The following is a 20,009-nucleotide window of genomic DNA, read 5'->3' as shown; positions in this document are numbered from 1 at the left end:
ACCTGACTGAACAGAATAGACTGATCCATTAAAATAATCACAATAACGTTGGAGTTTCAATCTGATTTGGGCCTGCCAGGCTCCTCTGGGTTGGCTGAGGTATTTATATGGGCTTGGTTCATTTGTAGTAAAAATAAATGAGTCAAAGATTTTAGGTTTGTATATTTTAACATATCAATGAGATCCACAGCACTACAGATTCTAGTTATACTCTTTGATTTTCTCATTGTATAACTGCTTACACAGTCTGGGGGAATTATGCTCTTTACTGCCATAGTACACAAATAAATAGGTTATTAGCACAGTCAGAGAAAACTCCTCTTTTGTGCTACAAGTAGGCAATTGAGTTGATAAATGGTGGATAGTAGTGATAGTAGCTTACGTTAACTGACAGAATTACAGAATTTACAGTGCAAAAACAGTCTAATGTGGTTTTCTTTGTACAATATGGCAAGTTTCTAAGATATAGCCTCAAATAGAAAATGAAATCAAGGCCTGGTCTTGTACAGGTCAACCACTTTCTTCTGACTATAGTTTTTACTAGTAGGACAAGTTGGTAATTTGTTGCAAATACACTCCTTTCAGTGTTGTTCTTACAGGACTGAGGTACTGTAAGCCTGTATAATGTTATTTTCACTAGAGTAAAATTGTTTTCACACGTTAATAGACAAAGCTGTTCTATGATTGTAATAATGTTCCATGTTGTTGAGACAGTTTTGGTGTTGTATGAGAGAAATTGGAAATGCTATAGATGTAAGCCAAGCTATTTAATTACCTGTCGATAATCCCATTAGAAAAGAATAAAGTGTCTCTGAAACTCTTATATTAGGACCCAGTGGGTTGTCGGCCTGCATGCGGTCGGTCCATACATTACAAGGCAACCTACGGATTTCCTTTACTTAAACTCAAATTGAATGTAACAGAAAAGTGCTCTTACACACATCATTGTCTTGAATGTATGGCCTGTGGAAGCTCTTTGAACGCTCAACCTGTACCAAGCTTGATTCATGAACAACAAGAGGGTGAAGCACCTCAGTGGTTTTGTCTGAGTGTGGTGAAGAGCAGAGAGAGCAGCATCTAAACAAGTCGCAACAGCTACTTTAATGACATCAGTCCCAGAGGGCAAAGGAAATCCCACACAAAATGCACTGCAAATATGCTTTTGCAGTACAAAAGCGCTTATTCATCCGACTAAATAGAGCCGCACTGCAAGACCAGTGTGCGTGTTTTCATTCTCCTCCTGTCTTTGATATTTCGTTCCAACACATGAGAGAGTTTGGAAGTTAACACGTTTTCCTGTCTCTTAATTGACTCAGCCAACCGTAACAAGACCATGCCAACGGGATTTCATACAATTTTATTTTTTATGAGCATTGATTCATATAATCAGAAAAATGCAGTGGATGTCAGTTTGGTATTTTAATATCCTTACCCACATTGAGTATGGCTATATGTCTTCATTAGCCTGGATACCATGGACACTAAATCCTTGTATCCCAAGCTGAAAATGTTTGAATTACATCATTAGGCCATTACACACATCTTCAGACATACTCTGAATCAGATGCAAGCATGGCAATAACCTCACTTATATATTTCATCCTCAAATAGAATTCTTTTTTAGTATTTCTTCCCATTGTGTGCAGGCCCATATAAATATACCGTATATAGGCACGTATAGACTCATTTATTTCTTCTTCTTCTCCTTCTTCTTCCTCTTCTTCTTCTTCTTCTTCTTCTTCTTCTTCTTATCCCCTATAATATATAAAGTTGTGCTGAGCTCTAGCACAGCATTTTCAGTGAATTTGGGGAAAAGGGCAGTGAAGAGCTATGTGTAAATAATAATTAGAAATAATGATAATAATAATAATCATTAGGCTCAGGGCAGGGATGGGTTTATGTGTCATTTACAACTCATCTCCCCTGTGTGTGTGTGTGTGTGTGTGTGTGTGTGTGTGTGTGTGTCTTGGCAGTGGATGTCGCTGTAATGGCGGGTAGCAGAGGCTAAGAGAAATGTGAGAGCAGGCTGTGAACTCTCCGAAGGCCCATGCAGTCATTTCCTTAGCGACTGAAAGTAAACATTCTCACTTTTTTGGAGAGGAAGTGACTCAATCCTCTCTCTCTCTCTCTCTCTCTCTCTCTCTCTCTCCCTCTCTCTCTCTTTCACACACACACACACACACACACTTTCACCCCCTGGCTGGTCACGTGACCCCAAACACTCACTGGCCGGTCAGTGATCCTAACAATGGTGCACCTTCACTTTTTTTTTATTGTAATGTGCGGTCAATCAGCATGCTGTGTTTCCCTCAGCTGTATACCAGGCAGGCGGCTGTTTGGAGGTATTACACAGCCAATTAAAATATCATTGGATTGACTTGAGGTTTTGCTTTACAGGCCGTCTATCCTCTAGACTGCAGAGCATCAGATCCGGTAAATAACTGTTTTTTCCTGGATAGCAGCAGGTTTGGGGATTAATCGGTCACATGCACTGATTTTACAAAAAAATGGGGACCGGAATCTGTTACAGTCTGACAGTAGATCTGTGGGAAAAATTGGATGATCACGTCTTTAATTACTGAGACATGTTGAAAAGGAAAGAAATGTGCTTTACTGAAGCCAAACAAATCATTTTGTACTGGTTTGTCATGGCTGCAAGTGATGCAGGGTTCGAGTTACAGTCTATAATTTGTAATAGATAATGTGATTAATGTAGTATTCTATGATCTTTGGAGACAGAGTAAGTGGAAATAAATAAATCACATCTTTATACTGCTATACTGCAATGACTCATGTTGCAGATTGTCAGACTCACTGTGTTATTGTTAACATTTTCTCCCTCTCTCTCTCTGTCTCTCTCTCTCTCTCTCTCTCTCTCTCTCCCTGTCTCTGTTCCCCCCACCCCCACCCCCTCTTTACTTCTATCATAAGCAGGTGGAGGTGTAGTGGAGGGTAAACCTACTTCAACGCAAGTTTACTCACCTTCAAATATGTGGAATAAGTTTACTCACTGTTTTTAGGCTGACATATTTTTGCTGACACAAATTCATAAGTCATATCAAACTGGTGTAAGTCACCTGAGGATAAGGTCATTAATTAATGGCGGTCTTCTGCCTCGTGATTATCAGCTGGAGGTCATAGTTCACCCACATTTGTATTCACCACTATATCACTGATTATAACATTTCCATAGCTCTGTCACATTCTCACATTATTGCACATTCACACATTAGAGAGGCTCGCCAAATGCCACTGGATGGTGTAATACAGGCTTATATTTGTGTGTGTGTGTGTGTGTGTGTGTGTGTTTGTTTTCAGAGCGACGCGCACAGCTGTGCAGTTATCGTTTGCAGAATGGGGGTTATGGGGGAGAGGGGGGTGTTGGGAGAAATAACCAACAAGGAAACCACTTTCAGCTTAGCTCCTGCACTGCACTGCCTGGCCCGCAGCCAGGTTTCTCCAGAGAGGATTGGCTCACCCCTTCTCTTCTCTCTCTCCTCCCTTCTTTCTTTCCTAAACCCTCATACGCACTCTCCAACTCTCCAAAGCAACAGGGAGAAGGAAGACCGACAAAAGCGAAGAGGAGTTCGGCAACTTTGAAATCACATTTACCCCCCTCTCGGCAACTTGGCAACAAAGTTCCAAAGATGCCCAACATTTTGCTTTTCCAGACGGATCACTTATGTACGCGAGGGAAGTGATTGATTTTTTTCCTTGAGGGAAAAAAGAGGGGAGGAAGCACGCACTGGAGTTTACTCCCTTTTCCGCCGTGTGAGACATCCACAGCGGCCGAGGCAGCAACGGAGTGAACCCCGTCAAAGCGCTCGAGCGGTCTCGGGTCGGAGCTGAGCCCGTTTGCTTTAGTCCCAAGCTCTGCGTGGACGGCAGTGAAGAGATGCCAGGATGCCCTCTCTGATTTCCCATCTGCTTGTCATCTGGCTGAGCGTCCACAGGCTGGTGTGGTGCACGGAGCGCTCCTCCACACGGGAGCGCTTCAAAGTGGTCATCGCACCTCTGATCTGCAAGAGGATCTGCCTGAAGGGACAGTGCCAGGATACCTGCGAGCAGGGCAACAACACCACGCTGATAGGGGAGAACGGACAGGCGGCGGACACGCTTACCGGACCCGGCTTCAGGGTTGGTGAGTGACACTGTCCTGAACAATGGTGTTTATTTATAAGGGGATATAGTTAGGCCGCTGTGATTAAGTAATAGTGCTCCCTGAACTCTTGTCTAATGGCATTTCTTTCCTATCAAGCCTCTTAAGAGGGGGGAAAGGCCTGCTTGGTCCATAAATGGGCTGTTTGTATCTACAAATCACCTTCCATCATTATTAGGTGTAATCAGAGATGTAGTGGTGAGTAAAAAGGTAAACTATGACTTCCTATCATTGATCACCATAAGACTAACAACCACTAAACAGAAAGCATTTATAACTTCAGAAAAGCATTCATTCATGCTTTATCCCCCTCAAAAGGCCCTATATCATCATATAACTTAATCAATTTGATACTTGCTATAATATTTACCACAGACTTATCTCATTAATATTTATATCAGGCGAGTAAACTGTGTTCCTCAAACAAAAAGGTGCGTAAGATGAGTTGAAGTAGGTTTACCCTCCACTACATCCCTGGAAAATGTGACAATAACAGTTTCATTACCGAGACATGGCTCATTACTGTATAAGTGCACACAGATACACAGTATACATTAGCTGTATACTTTCCCCTGCTCCAGTCTCCTCTCCACAATGCCTGGTTGGCATGAGTCGGGCCTTTCTGTGCTGTATCAGATCAGCTGTGGTGAGACATGGAGCCTCACAGTCTACACCAGCCTGAAGCCCACGCTGGAGTTCACTGTCCCCCCTTTCTCTCCCTTAACGCTACTTAATACTGAGAGAGCAATGGAAGGTATTAACGATCCGAGAAGCCGGGCCATGATAAACTAAGTGCAAAACTGATAAAGGAGCCTCAGCCTCTCGCGGATGTTGTTCCACAGGAGATAAACACAGAGTTATTTCTTTCTTTATACCAGGAGACGCTAATTATCATCCATTATCTGTTTCATCCTGTTTCCCCAAACTCATCAAAACTGTATTATCATAAACCCCATATTCTTTACAAAACTCAATTTAGATTTTTACAAGGTATCCCATGTGTATGGCCCTGCTATAGCTTGATAAAACCCTGACTTCCATGAGTAACAGTTTGCCCTTGGTATTTTTCTTAAGCTGTAAGATGCTGTCAATCACTTTAACCTCTAAAGTGGAGCACTGCAGTTTTCATGGGTATATTCTGAAATGGTTAGCTTAGCTGTGTGTGAGAGAGAAGCCACATGTTATAACTAATATATATAAGAAGCAGCAGTCTACAGTAATATGTTATAGATAACAACAATACTTTAGAGCCAGGATGTGTTTATCCTTTCTTGTTTTTTTTTATCTAGATTAAAAGTCCTTTGTTGCTTTGTTAAGCACATTGTGACTTTTGTTAAAAGTATTTAATGAATAAATCTGACTTGACTTGACATTGCGTGATTTAGGGTTCATCCTTGGACTATTGCTTTTCATTTATGGAAATGTGTGTATGTTTGATAAAGTTCGGATGAAGTCCACCTGCATTCCACTTGAAGTGTGCAGCCTCACATTCCTGTAGACTTGCCACATTGGCGCCTGAACCATCTTCCTTTCTACTGCGTCTTCCTAGAGATAGAGCACATTCAAATTAGACATTTTCTAAAACCATATATCGCTAATGTTGGGACCCCTGTTTTTGCTTCAAGTCCTAAGGGGGGCTTTGTCTTGATGTCTGGATGCTCAGATGCGTGTTGTGTTGCAGTTAGCATGTGGAGCTCAGTGCTCCAGATATGTAGAGAATGGGGTTCGAAGAAGAAGCTTGAAGCTCGAAGAAGCTTGGTGTTAAAGCAGTTGCAGTGCTATTGAATGAAAAACGTCTCTTAAGCGATCCCTTTACATACAATAGATATTTATCCATGGAAGGAAGGAAGGAAGGAAGGAAGTCAATGAAGGAAGTCAATAAGGAAGTCAATAAGTATAGATCATAAGCAAGCTATTGACCATTTGTTCGCTGGGATGTGGTGGCTCTTACATCTATCACACACAGTTTTGTAGTACATGTGTTTCCTGGTATGTGCTGCTCATATAGAAGTAGCCCATATAGCCGTATTCTTTGATATGTGCAGGTGGAAGTAAGTGTGGTGGATGTGATCGAGGTCAAGTGAATTCTACTTGTAAAATCATGACAGTATTTTTCCCTCCTTGACTCCATGTAGTGCTGCAGACTCAGAGAGTTGGCAAGCCACCAGTCCTCCCTTTTCTTCTCTGATTTCCTTGCGGTACGTCACGTTTTGGAGCTTCTGTGTCAAATAGCTCAAGAGAGACATTTTAAATTCCTCGCATACCTCATGCAGCCTCACATTTGGTCTGGATAATCAAACTGCTTTACCGTCACCTGTCTCTGGGGTTTCACGGCTGAGGTGAGCCGTATCTGAAAAGGCGGCTGCTCGGCTGCGTGGGTTTGTCTGGCAGGGGAAACAGAGTTCAACTTCAGCTCGCAGAGGAGAAGTGTGTTGTTTTGTGTGTGGACTGGAATGTGGTGCGGACGAGTGGAAATTTCTCTCTCCCATGTTAAAACGGCCATGGCAACAATATGAAGACTTTTCCATATTTGTGTGGTTGTGACATCAGCAGCACCGAGGCTCAGGCCTATACTGAGCAAACCTGATGCAGACGTTTCTTCAAAAAAATCTATTTTCTGTCAAAACATTTTCAGAATATCTGAAACAACTTTCAATACATGTTTGCTATAGTGTGATTGAAAGTACAGTTATTTTATAATGACCTCCGCCTGTCAGCAGGAAGGAGGTTATGTTTTCATCCCCATTACTTCGTCTGTCTGTCTGTCTGTCCACAGGGAATCTCAAAAAAGTATTAATGGATTTCAATGAAATTTGGTGGACAGATGGGCCTTGGGCCTAGGAACAACTGATTCGATTTTGGTAGTGATCTGGATCTGGGATTTCTGCTATTATCATTTTATAGCCATAACTATGAAACATAACTATGAATAGAGACCCTAACCCTAACCCTAATGGGTATAGAGACTTGATTCCAAATCCTTAGGGTCTGTTTGCAGGGTCAAGAAATCAATTTCACTTCAAATTTAAGTCACAGGAATCATGCCTTTGGGTGTTACAGCAAGTTGCTGAATTCAGCTCAGCGTTGGCGGTGGTTTGCACTCTCCGAGTGACTTCTGGTTTCTTCATTTGTTTACATGCATAAGCTTATGTTTATAAGCAAACACTGAACTGAAAAAAGTAGCCGCACACTCATAACTCCGATGCAGAGAATATTTATTCACCGACGTTTCGCCGGGTGAGCCGTCTTCATCAGGGCACCAAGCAAACATTGTACATAAACATAAGCTTAAGTCATTTAAATTTCAATCAAGTGGTGAAGGTAAACAATCATAGCGTTAACTTTTGTTGTTGGTTTTCTGCATACATCATCTCAAAGAAGTGGAGATGATTTTTTTCAACCTTATCAGCTCTTGCCAGACTGGATGATGTGAGGTGAGACCCATGGCAGCAGCTACTGTAGAGGAGTGTGTGTGATCCTGGTCTGGATTACCTGCTGCACATGAGGACAAATCACTCGCTCTTTTGTACTAAGTTGCTATTAGAGAGAGGCTTCTAGCTGTTTGTAACGTTGGATTCGTATCCATACTCAGACAGTCTTGACAGAGATTATAGAAGATCTGTTATAGCTAGGTAAACAGCTGTTAGACTTAGTACTAGTCTATTTAATGTACAGTACATAATGCATCATACCAGTCCATAAATGTTCTTCTATGTGATCATTACATTACATATCTTACCTGAGCTCTAGTATTCTCTGTCATGCTAATATGTTTATCAGGATAAGAAGCTTTTTAGGAAGGATGCACTTTACCTACACGACATGAACCACATTACAACCAGTGTAAAATATGCCAAATACACCAAATCTCTGGTCATATGTTTCCAGGGATGTGGAATGGGAGTCTACATGTCACTGATACATCTGTATTTTACCTATGCACTTCCTACAAATGATGAATGCGTGGAAAGTTGAAAGGCTCCCAGCCATGTTGGCAGGCAGGAAAAAAAACTAGATGTTTATAGCCCATATGCCCTATTCTTGGATTCCGCGGCGTATATCAGTGAAGGGCACTGTAACTCGTCATCGGACTCGGCGGGGTGGAGGAAAGCACAGCATTCCTCCAGCTGTCTGATAGCTATAGGGACCAGCGTGGGTCGCCCTTATGTGAGTTACTTGCTGCACAGTAGGAATGAAAGAAAGAGTGCACGTCATTCTGGTCTCTGCAGTTTAATTTCCCTCTCTCTCTCTCTTCTTTTATTAGACAGTACGGCATACAGAAAGAGAGAGGAAAGAGGAAATGCCATGTGACAAAGGTTATTAGTTGGATTTTAAATCAGAATATCATAAGAGCCTAGAATAAGTCTTCGCACACTGATTTCTCTCTTGAGCCTATTTACCAGTTGGGAAGGGAAACAATGCGTCTCAGATGGACGACTGTATTTGTAATTATCTCTGTAATTTTGGTTGAGAAATTACAGACCAGCCAAATTATTTTTTATCCTGGACACTTCAAAGTGAGCTGTAAGATGTAGGAAGGAGGGAAGTGGAGAGAAAGAGGACAAGGCAGACCTGTGTGTTATGAGGTGAATGAAGAGCCTTCTCTGCCCCTTGGGGACTGTGTGTGTGTGTATGTGTGTGTGTGTGTGAGTGTGTGTGTGTGCATCTATTCTCCAAATTTTTTAAAGTCATATGTTATCATCTTTTGGGTACTTTTATTTTCAGCTGCTGACAAAAAGCTCATTTTGAAATCTAGTGGTTACGTAATAATTTAACATATTATGCACACACGCATCGATTGTTTTGACTGGAATTCAGTTTGTCCAACAAACTGAAACCCAAGCAGACACTTTGTGCGGCAAACAGAAATCCTAGTGCGAACTGCTCCCGGTCTCTCCGGTTCGCTGCGTTTGGCATTTGCCCGGCTTGGCTTATTTTGGCGTTGCTAGCGCAGAGGCATCCCATCTATCAGCCGTACTGACAGCAGCTGCTCCGCTCCCAGACAGCTCTCTGAGCCGCGTCTCTCTCCTCCATCTCAGCAGCATCCCTTCTCATTAGGGCTCCAGGAGTCCGGGCTGCTCTCTCCGCTCTTGGCTTTTACTGGCATAACTATAACCGAGTGCCTCGAGTCGTACAGGGAACGGTCTTATCGCGTCCCGCTCTGCCCACGTCTCCACCTAAGATGGGTATCATGAGAAGTGGGTACAGCTATTTCAGGATATCCCATGTGGTTCTGTATTTAGGGAGTAATGTGACAGTAGTAACCCTGCGTATAATTGTGGTTTGTTTTGGTTTCCCCTTGGCATGGGTCAGAGGTCCATGGGAGACTGAAAATGAGGAGAAGTCAGTCAAATAGACAGAGCCAGAGTTGCTTTTCCCCTTATTTAGGAAGTTAGTTTATTTTACCTTTCAAAGCCCTCTGCTCTTCCCCACACACTCTTCCTCCCCTTATGCCAAACTTTTGGAAAGGGTGGTCTAACATGGGCAACCAAAAACCTGCAGCACTCCGGATTTTGCCACAGGTTGGACTGCACCCAGAGGTGAAGCTGGGCATGGCTCCCACCCTCTCACACCCTCCCAAACACAAACAGGCACACACACGAGCGCGCGCGAGAGAGAGAGAGTCATGCGCATTTATTTGTAGCTGATTGATTGTGAAAGCTTCTTGTTGCCTCATCTTTGGTGAAATTTGCATTCATCGTGTGTGTTTGCAGCCATATCATCAACTTCCTCTGAAGGCTGTGCTTGAATATTTATGGATGTGTATTCGGGCCGCCTCTCTGTCTATTTATGCTCCTCGGTATGGAGGGAAAATAATACATGGGGTTATTTGGGGTCTGTCAATCTCATTAAATTCACAGTCACTTCCTTGTATGTGTTGACATCTGTTAGGGTTGATACAGCACCAGAACAGTCGGCACCCAGATGCACATATCCACGTTTATTTAGTTACTTTAGCAGGAGTTTCCCATGGAATCAGACTCCTCCATGTCATCACTGCCTGCAATAAAGTCAATAGTGCTGTGCAGGTTGAAAAAAGTATCCGGGTAAATGAAGTTACCAAAACAAAGCACCAATTAGAGGTCTTGTTTGGAAAGTCACAAGGGAACACTGTGTGTGCATGTGTGTGTGAGTATGTGTGTGTGTGTGTGTGTGTGTGTGTGTATACGGGTGGAGGGAATCAAGAGCAGTGTGCTGAATCCAGCTCAAACAAACAGCCTTCTCTGCCATCTTTAACACTCTCCTCCCATTTGCTTAGCAAGGGGGGAGAAACGGAGCGGTTATTTAAAGCAGCGCAGAGGAATGTGAGCGCTACAGACTGCAGCCGCTCCACACAGGACCCTGTAGCTGCAGCGATTAGCCAGGGTAAACAGAGTAACACGGCCTCTGCCAGGGCCGCTGCCACGGCCTGAACCCACCAACCAGAAAGCCAGCCAGCCGGGCCTTTACTGCCGTTCTACTGCCACTCGCTCCGCTGCTGAGCGCTGGGCGTCCCGCAGCAGGTATCTGACATAACCTCAGCGCAGCAGTGTCAGCACTCCTCTACCTGCCCGCTGCACAGTCCCTATAGCAGAGGCATTTAGACCCTCATTATATGACATCATTCACAGCCATGCCAAGATCCTGTCTGACTCTCTGACTCTCTTTCCACAAACATCGCTGCCAGTAGGGGAGTGACAGGGTAACTCTGGATCCCACCCAAGAGCTATGGAAACCACTCACCACATACTTTCATGACATGTGAAAATCACATCGGCCAATGTGGAGTTTGATTGCGGGGATTTGGATAATTGTGAACCTTTGTGCTCAGATCAGGCCTGATTCTTCCTGATGAGGGCTGATTCAGTTTGCTCATCGCCGCCCCGATCCAAGGAGGTAACGAACGGTTGTCTTTGACCGACTGTAACAGGCTGATGAATGCTTTGTGACTGCGGTCGACTCCGGCGTGGGGAGACACCGTTGTTTGGATAGCCGGGGCCAGGGCCGCTCAGCTCCCTTGCCAAGTGTTCCTGGGGGCTGATGGAGCCCAGAGGCCCGGGGGCTGCAGGGTGAGGAATGGATACTCAGGTTTGTGTTTTCAAAAGGCAGTGATTATGTCATTTACTCCCAATGACTGGCTCGGGTGCAGGAGTCTGACCCACTTCATACGTCGCTGTCTCTCTCCGTGTGGTATGCGGTGTGCCAGTGCCAGGAGAACGTAGGCGTATTTGGGGATGCGGTTTCCTGCTTTGCAACTGATCGTAAAGGGAAGCGCGTCACGAGATGATAGACGTTCCACTGCTGTCACCATTCTCTTTTTAAACAGTGGCTCCAACGGCAGCACTGTTTACCCTTTTTGCGATCCAGTGTTGTTTTTCCCTTTGTCCCTTCAGCTCTGGTGGTGAACGGGGTTGGGCAGGGACGGAATACTTGAACCGCTCTTACGTACTCTGAATAGAAAAAATATCGAACCGTATGGCGTTACGTTGCTTAAAAACCATAATGTATTGTGATTACAGACACAAATTAGAGGATAACTTATGGGAATACTTTTAAAGTGAAAGTGAGAAACTCAGAAGGCCGTTTAAATTGTGGCAGGTGTTCATTGTCTCATCCTGAATTTTGCGATGGTAAGTGTAATGGAATACATTTTTAAATAGTTGATTCAGGATGAGCTGTGAATTATTACTGAGATTGAATCATAGTAGAAGTGACTCACTGGGCATCATCATCACTCTCAGTCAACACAAATTGCCATGTGTCATTTTGCCACAATATAACTATATATCCAAAAAAGAGTCAGATCAAGCCATTGTATAAGCCTGATCTGTATTTTTTTCTAGCCCTCTGCAGTATTTCAGGACAGTCTTCCAAGACACAAGAGCTGTCACATTCACTCCAGAAACGATGTCTGCTGTAGCTTTGAGCTCAGCGAGCTGGTGAGCGTTTGAACTGCAGTTTTAAGAGCTATAATTTGTTGTTTTTGTGCTGGGAATATGTGAGCTGGGAGGGTGCGGCTGTGGCTGAAAGGGATGCTGTGGTGGGAGGGGAGGGGAGGGGAGGGGAGGGGGCTGACGGTGCGTCATCTCCAGACAGACAGGAGTGAGTGGGTGGGTGGTCACAGGGCACGCAGAGGGCAAACACCCTCCCCCTCTTCTTCTGTCTTTCTTTCTTTCTTTCTTTCTTTCTTTCTTTCTATCTTTCTTTCTTTCTTGCTTCCTTTCTTTCCTTCTTACTTTCTTTCTTTCTTCCGTAGATGCACAGGCACAGACGTTTTTCTATTCATCTTGCACAAAATGTACAGACGAGTAGGATTTTCCCACAAGCAATGATTCACACATAATTTGGTATGAATATGAAAATGTGTGTCTCAGTGTGTATGTATGGTCAATACACGTTTTTTTTTTCCAGTATATTCTGTTCGTCACGCATGTGTCTGTGTTTTCTCTTCCAGTTGCCAGTTCATTCACCAGTTAAGGAATGTAGGCCTATGGGTTTTGTTTAAAGTAAAAAAAAAAACATCTGGGAGACACAACAGCCCAGCTGAAACATCACATTATTTTTTATTATTCTCTGGATTTTACATAGTTTTCCCGTTTCTCTGTCTCTCTCTTGTAGCTCCCTTTTTCCTTTTGTCTCTCGCTTTCCCTGATATATGATATTTCAAATGATATTTCAACCCCCCCTTCCATTTCGTGCTGTGGAGAGACCTGTCTTTCTCCTCACACTGTCTCTGAGTAAATCATGACATTATGAGGAGGGAGCTCTCACTCCTCTGTCACATGAAACACTCTGACGAGAAGAGCTCTGAGACAAAGATTTTTCTTTTTTTTTTTCCCTTTCTCACTCTTCACTCACCGCTCAATTCTCTCCTTTGGTTGCAGCTGAATGCTGCATGGGAAAATTATACGCTTCCTGACTGTCTTGGAACGTACCTGCGAGCCAATTTTCAATATTAAATTAGGTTCAAAAGCCATGGCAGTAAAGAAGAAAGTAAAAATTGAATGTTGTCATAGCTTAATTCAAACCATATTTTTATAAAAAGGCGGCTTTATGGTTTATGGTAGTGTAGTTTTGTCTCTGTTCAAATTGGAAAATGCATTTAATCAAATTATTGTATCAAATAGTTATGTAGCTCCAGTTTGTATAGGTCTAAATACCATAAATGCAAGATCATTAGCCTTTGTATGGGATCCTGGATTGGTCTTAACTTTTTCCAGGAACTGTTTCTTCAACCAGGCCATGTGGAAAAAAGGATCATGATAACAGCTCCACATTCACAGATCCCACCCCCCCCTTCTTCCTCTGAGCAGCCAACTCCGCTCATGCCTCACATTCATTCATACCACCAAATAACACTTAGGTGTGTTTGATTTTTAATAACACACCAGCTCTAGTCTCAGAAATGTCTTAGATCTGTAAAGACAAAGGTGTGGCGAAATGGAGAGTGACTGCCTCTCTGAATGAGCTTCAACTGGCGATGCCAAGCCAACTGAATGAGCGATTGCAGATCGTACGCTCTGCTAATGAACTCCGAGGCGGTGCTTTAAAAAGGGAAAATCCACTCGAAAAGAGAAGAAAATCCTCGTTATGATCTCAGCCCTAAACCTTTGTGCTCTGTTGCAGTATGTAATGTGGAACAGTCACCTAACCACAGTGGTTCTCCAGGAGACGGTACACTCCCCAGTTAATAGCACTAGCAGAAAGCACACACACACACGCACACAGACGAACACACCCATACATGTACAAGCTCTGCAGAATGCATTAGCCCATGCATCGTTTGCACCTACGGTACGTCTTGCCAATATGGCCTGGGTTTAGATAGAGGAGGCAGATGTGAAGGAGAGGAGTTACAGTATGATAACATATAAATTGATCAGACATGAGACGACTAATTCAACTAGAGTCGAATAATCATTATAATACAGGCGTGAATTAAAAGTGCAGTTTCAAAGGCTGATACCATGTGGATAGTAACACACAGTCAAGCAGTTACAACAGACTCAGACGACCTCTGGCTGTCAGGCAGACGAGCTGCTGTCAGGAAGATTTAGTGCGGTCTTGTGTGAAGCTGTGATGAGAGGAACTGGAAACCCTCCTCCTCACCTGAAGGAGGATGTGTTTACCTTGACGTGATAGACATCCGATAGACTCCGATCAATAACTTTCATCACAGCGAGGTTACATCTTGCCCTTTGTGGCCGTCAAGTATGAATTAAATGATTCATTTCTGGATTATAAAAATGTCATTTTATTGATCAAATCGGGAAGATATGAGATATTTAAAAAATAATTCAGTGAGCTACACACATGCCATCACCAGCAGCTCGTTTGTATATTTCCTACTTACTACTAGTAGACACAAGAAAAAAACACTAAATGGTTAATACTGTGTGTTGTGTGAGTAATGGTAAAACTGACCAATCACAGAGTCCCATCACCTGTGTGACACCAGCCATGCACCACCATTTGACATTATCGTGCACCATATTGAAATTTCTCAAGCACTGTTTGTAACAAAATGTAGTACAGTTAGTACAGACAGTACTTAGAGTTTCAGGATTTTCTACAGTTGTGTATGTTCTGGACAAAAATCATCTTGTTCTGTGCTGCATTTGATTACTGGTCAGCGTATGTGACCTTTATTTACTCCTGGGATTATTCCTACTCCACTTGTTTTTAATTTTGCGTATTCCATTTTTGTTTGACTGTGAATGTAACCCTAAATGTTTAAATCACTTAACTGACATCAGCAGCTATGTTTCAAAGAGCAACTCAAAAGCAATTTAAAAAGATCATTTTAATAATATAATTTTTGTCCATAGGCAGGTCCCGCATAAACTTTGGGTCTAACCATGAATTCTATTTCTCCCTTTTTATGGTGGTTACTGGAGAAAGGAATAATAATGTGAAGACTATAGAGAGAGGTGTGCTGTGTGTTGTGCTGTGTATTCTGTGTTGCTTGGCCTCATGCTGGGCTGCTTTCACAACATCAAACGGACTCATTCTCAGGAGCCCCACTCCCACTCCCACCCATAAATATTACCCAAAAGCTGGGGTAGCTTTATGCCAAGGTGTGTGTGAGTATGTGTGTGTGTGTGGGGGTGTGTGTGTGCCTGTGTTTCTATAGTCTGGCATTGACCTGATCTCACTGAGACGCCTCCTCCTGCCATGCCGGCCTCTCCTCTGTCCAAACTTTTCCTACGTTGTCTCTCCAGCCTCTGTGTAGACTTGGGTTGTATAATCACATTTGGAAAGAGGTTACGCCTCTGTTCCTCTTTTGCTTTCTTTTCCTCTCTTTCTGTGTCTGCAATCCTAATTTTTCAAATCCCACATCTTTCCCAGTTTCCTTTTATTCTCCATCTAGTGCTGAGACAAACTCTGAACCCGCAGTAACTCGAGTGCACTTTATATGCCAGGAGAAGTCTGACAAGGCTGGGTAGTCTGTCGTTTACAGTCTGGACTTGCTCTCCTCGTGTTCCCTGCCGTGTCTGAGCCTTCCAGGCTGACTCTGCATGTTGCTGCCTGCTCCGAATCCTATGGTTAAAGACCACTGTCACGTGTTGTTATGGTGAGGTAGTGGAAGGCCTCGTCAGAACAATCCATCTTGCTATGGATTCGAACATTTTTACCCCACAACCTCGCGTCGTTTCATCGAGGTCCTTGAACTTTTCTGCCCGACTTTCACTGGCTGAGGATGTCCCTGCTGCGTTTAAAGTGATCTAGTCCCCTAATTACGCCGCGGCCCAGACTCCCTGGCAGTCCACACCTAATTACTTCCATGTGTGCACACTTGGCTCAGCAACACAAAGAGGCCTCTCCGTTCTCCTCTCCTTTCTCTTCTTTCTCCTCTCCTTTATCCTCTCCTCTCTTCTCTTCTCTTTGATAGATTTGTAAAAAAAAAAAAAAAAGCGCTCAAGCTTTGTTAAAGCTTCACTAGCTGACTTCACACATTGGCAGCTCCAAATGGAAACGAGAGGCAACTGGTTTAAAAATTTGATGTTTAATACCCTGATGTAATGTAACATCTGTGATTCCTTTATAGCAAATGATCCCACAGGGACAAGACGGGTAAAAGATCTAATGTTAGTGAGTCCTGTTTTCTCTCCTAAACTCGCTGCTGTATAGGAGACTATTTGTGTTTCGCTCTTAAGTTTTGATTTGTCGCTTCCTGTGGACAGAGAAGTCTACAAACCCAACGCAATCATTTCATTTGGGCAAATACAGTGAATCTACAGGGTCTCTGTGATTTAGGCTGGTAAGACGGGTGTATTTTTACAGAAACATCTTGCCTAGTGCAGTTTTAATGTATTATTTGTAGCAGCAGCAGTAATAATAGAATTTGTAGTTGTAGTAGTAGTTGTAGTAGCAGTAGTAGTAGTTGTTGTTGTAGTAGTACTACTAATAGTATTTGGTTCATTTGTTTCACCACTTTCTCCGCTCTCTCTCTGGATATATTATGTGCTTGCAGTTTTCCCCACAACTCAGCTCTCTCTTTCCTTTGATTGTTCTATTGTGTGAATGAAAGAACAACTGGACTTGAAATAAACACAATGGGAAGCCTTATAAATCTGTCACAAATACTGTTTATGCCACAAACCTCTTTCTTGCCAGCAGTCGTCCCATAGACCTCAAGATCTTTCCCATATGTTAGTAAAAAAGCTGTCAAACAGATCACTGCCTTTACCTGCTTTCCTGCACAGACAGCCTCGCCGCCCGCTGCTGCTGATTGGCTGGAGGGGCCTGGTAGTCCATCAAGCTCATGTGATTTTACCATGGTACAATTCAAAGTGAATTTTTTACTTGCCTCCGCTCATGCCAAGAGCTGTTCTGTTGAGCCATATTTATGAAGTTTTGAAGTATGGTAGCGCTAAACGAAAACCAGCGGGCAGTTCACATGATCATATAAACCTCAGTCTGACTCTGAAGGAAACTGATCCAAAATCAGCAGTTCCACCCTGAGGAGACTTATGAATGAAGGCTGATAGAAAGTATCCTGACAGATCTGACATTTGCATCTAACATTCAGTTTTTTCGTTCTATATCTTGAGTAGGGATGGGACAATATGCTTGTCTCATTATAGGATTCGATATGCGATACGGGGTTCAGAATTCGATATACAACTACAATACAATATAATAAATACAAGTTCAGTGACAACAAACTAAGTGTGACTGTGCAGAATTATGTTTATTTCTGAGCCACAAATCTTTCTAGCGAGGGCATTGGCTTGCCAGAATGTAAACAACATTTTTAAAAATGTCATTACAAAGTGCAGATAATATAATTTGTACGGAGAGGTTGTGAAATTGTGATGCGCGAGCCGTCTCATTTGTGACTACTACAGCAGAATAAAATGGAGCTAATAGCGCGATTCATTTTTCTGCCCCACGATACGTATTGTCACATGTTTGTATTGCGATATATTGAATTTCGATATAAAGTCCCATCCTTAATCTTGAGTATTACATGCTGTCGGCCACGTTTGTAAGTCACTCCTCTCCCTCTCGTCTGATGTGATTCATACACACGTCATGCTGTGGGATATTTACCTCTGTGATCTGTCGAGCTTTGGTAACGACGCCTCTCCTCCCCTGTCTCTGCAGTCGTGTGTCCGCTGACGTGTATGAATGGAGGAGTGTGCAGCTCGAGGACGCATTGCCTGTGCCCGCCCGGTTTCACCGGCCGGCTGTGCCAGTTTCCACTCCAGCAGATGCAGCAAGCTCAGGCGGCACGCGGCAACAAGCAGCCCGTCTACCCCGTATCGCTGAAGCCAGACAGCCACAACCAAGGGGAGCAAACGGCCATCGGGCGCACCCAGCTGGCACAAACACACTCCATTTTCACCCTGCCCTTGACACAAGGAGGGCACCACTCATCAGAAGGTATCTATCATAACAATGAGAAGTTTATTTATACAGCACCATTCATACATAGAATGTCTAGTCTAGTCTTGTCTTGTTTATTTATATAGCACTTTATCACAGTCAAGTCTCAAAGGGGTTTACATACCATCATATACCACACTACATCATACATATACATGCATACATACATACTACACATCATATACATCCTATGCTAGGTCATATACATTGTTTACAACACCATATACATTCTACACATCATATAATACGTCATATACTACATTATACACCACATCATATACATGGTATACCACACTACACATAACACACTCACGCCTAATGCAAACAAAATGCTTTACATATAATAGATTGATTAAGACAATAAATGGATTACAAACAATAAATGGATTAAAACCATTGCATTACATTAAAATTACTTTAACAGATAAGAATGACTCTCTATTCCAATGACAACAGCAATTCATAAAATGACAAGCGCACCTGTCGAACTTCAGCCTCCTTCAGCTGGTTTTTGAACGACAGCGAAAATATATATTGTGACGTTTTTTATTCCTCCGTTGTCTACCTTTTCTCTCCCTCCACTCTCTCTCTGGTTCCAGTGCAGATTAATGTACGCGTCCACCACACCCCGGACACCTCTGTAGTCATTCACCCTCTCGACCCGTCGGACGCCAAGCCCCCCCACAAGGCCGTGACCCGCCTGCCCCCGCAGAGGCACAAGCCGAAGGGCCGCTGCTTCCAGGAGACCACGCCCAAACAAGCTGTGAGTTTTGATTGATTTGATGATTACCGCGGATTACCTCCGAAAGTTAATTTTGTCATTTCCGCCGATCACATGTCCTTCTGTCTGTCTCGCTGCTGTAGTGCAACAGCACCCCGCTTCCAGTCCTGACCAACCAGGAGGATTGCTGTGGAAGTGTGGGGAATTCGTGGGGACAAAACAAATGCTATCAATGCCCCAAACTGCCAAGTGAGTTACAATACATATTTGTTAAGATGTCTGCTTATTTACTGAAGCCTTTGTGTATCTGTTCCGCATGATGATATATCTCTTTTACTTGATTTTTTCAGCATCTTTTTTTTCTTTTCCGGCCTCCTAGATGTCACATACTATTTACTGACTCTTATCTGATGTGTCTCGTCAGATGAGAAGGTGCAACATGTTGTTTTTTTTTCAAACTAATGTTTGGCAGATGTTTATCTGATCTACATCTAGCGTCTGTGCCAGGAACTAAATCATTGTTTGTGGAGCCAAAAATGTCAAGCATTCCCAGCAATTTATACCTTCCACCTCGTGAAATTATGGCCCTGCATTAGAACAATCAATTTATACATCTATAAAAGTGTGTGTGAATGTGCAGATGAAAGTTAGGGGTGGGGAGGAGTGGGGAGTGTGTGAAAGGTTGGGAAGGAGAAAGCGGAAGAAATGATGGGAATTACGCGCAGACAGTGAGACAGAAAGAGAGAATGTGGAAAATAACCCTCTACTTAAGCATGTTCCTATGGGCCTGCCCAGTAGAGGACTGTCATCACATTGCTGAAGATTGAATTTCAAGAAAATCCTGGCTACTCACTTTTTTCCACTCCGCTATTATTCCGTCTCTCGGTTCTGACTCAGACAATGCGGCCTTTGACAAAACCTGATAGGTCTGGTTATTCTTTAGACGGGGACAGCTGGAGTATTGTCTGGAAAGCTTGTCGATTTTGCTACAGTCATATCTATATTTAAGATACTCTTTATAATGAAACAGGCAAATGTAAACCTGGAGCTTGCCCTTCTCTTCATTCTGCTTTCAAAAATCTCCACTAAAACATTCTTACATGTTTCTACTCCCATATGGAAAGTAGAGACTCGCCTTTTTTTTCCTTGTTTGTGATTTCTTTCTTTGTTTTTCTTTTGGTTTATTGGTTTGTTACCCTGTAACCCTGTTTTTGCTGTATGTTTTTGTTTGTTTTTCCAAACTTGTTTGTTCAATTT

The 20,009-nt window shown here is 43.0% G+C and overlaps 1 protein-coding gene across 1 annotated transcript in view; it reads left to right on the top strand.

Annotated features, from left to right (window-relative positions):
• Positions 1-3,555: 3,555 nt before the first annotated feature.
• The window catches only part of ltbp3 (latent transforming growth factor beta binding protein 3), a 39,136-nt gene continuing 22,682 nt past the window's right edge, over positions 3,556-20,009 (top strand). Inside the window, exons 1-4 of the mRNA XM_071540276.1 lie at positions 3,556-4,141; positions 17,750-18,028; positions 18,631-18,794; positions 18,896-19,001. Coding sequence (XP_071396377.1) covers positions 3,904-4,141; positions 17,750-18,028; positions 18,631-18,794; positions 18,896-19,001 — 787 coding nt within the window. The 5' untranslated portion in view covers positions 3,556-3,903. The remainder of the gene's footprint in view (positions 4,142-17,749; positions 18,029-18,630; positions 18,795-18,895; positions 19,002-20,009) is intronic.

This window comes from Centroberyx affinis, unplaced genomic scaffold (assembly GCF_046629955.1).
Source record: "Centroberyx affinis isolate AG114_WGS23_722 - 3 ecotype Tasmania unplaced genomic scaffold, CSIRO-AGI_Caff_v1 ptg003599l_1, whole genome shotgun sequence".
Taxonomy (NCBI): Eukaryota; Metazoa; Chordata; class Actinopteri; order Beryciformes; family Berycidae; genus Centroberyx; species Centroberyx affinis.
The sequence above is the reverse complement of the archived record's forward strand: the minus strand, read 5'-3'. Positions and strand labels throughout refer to the sequence as shown.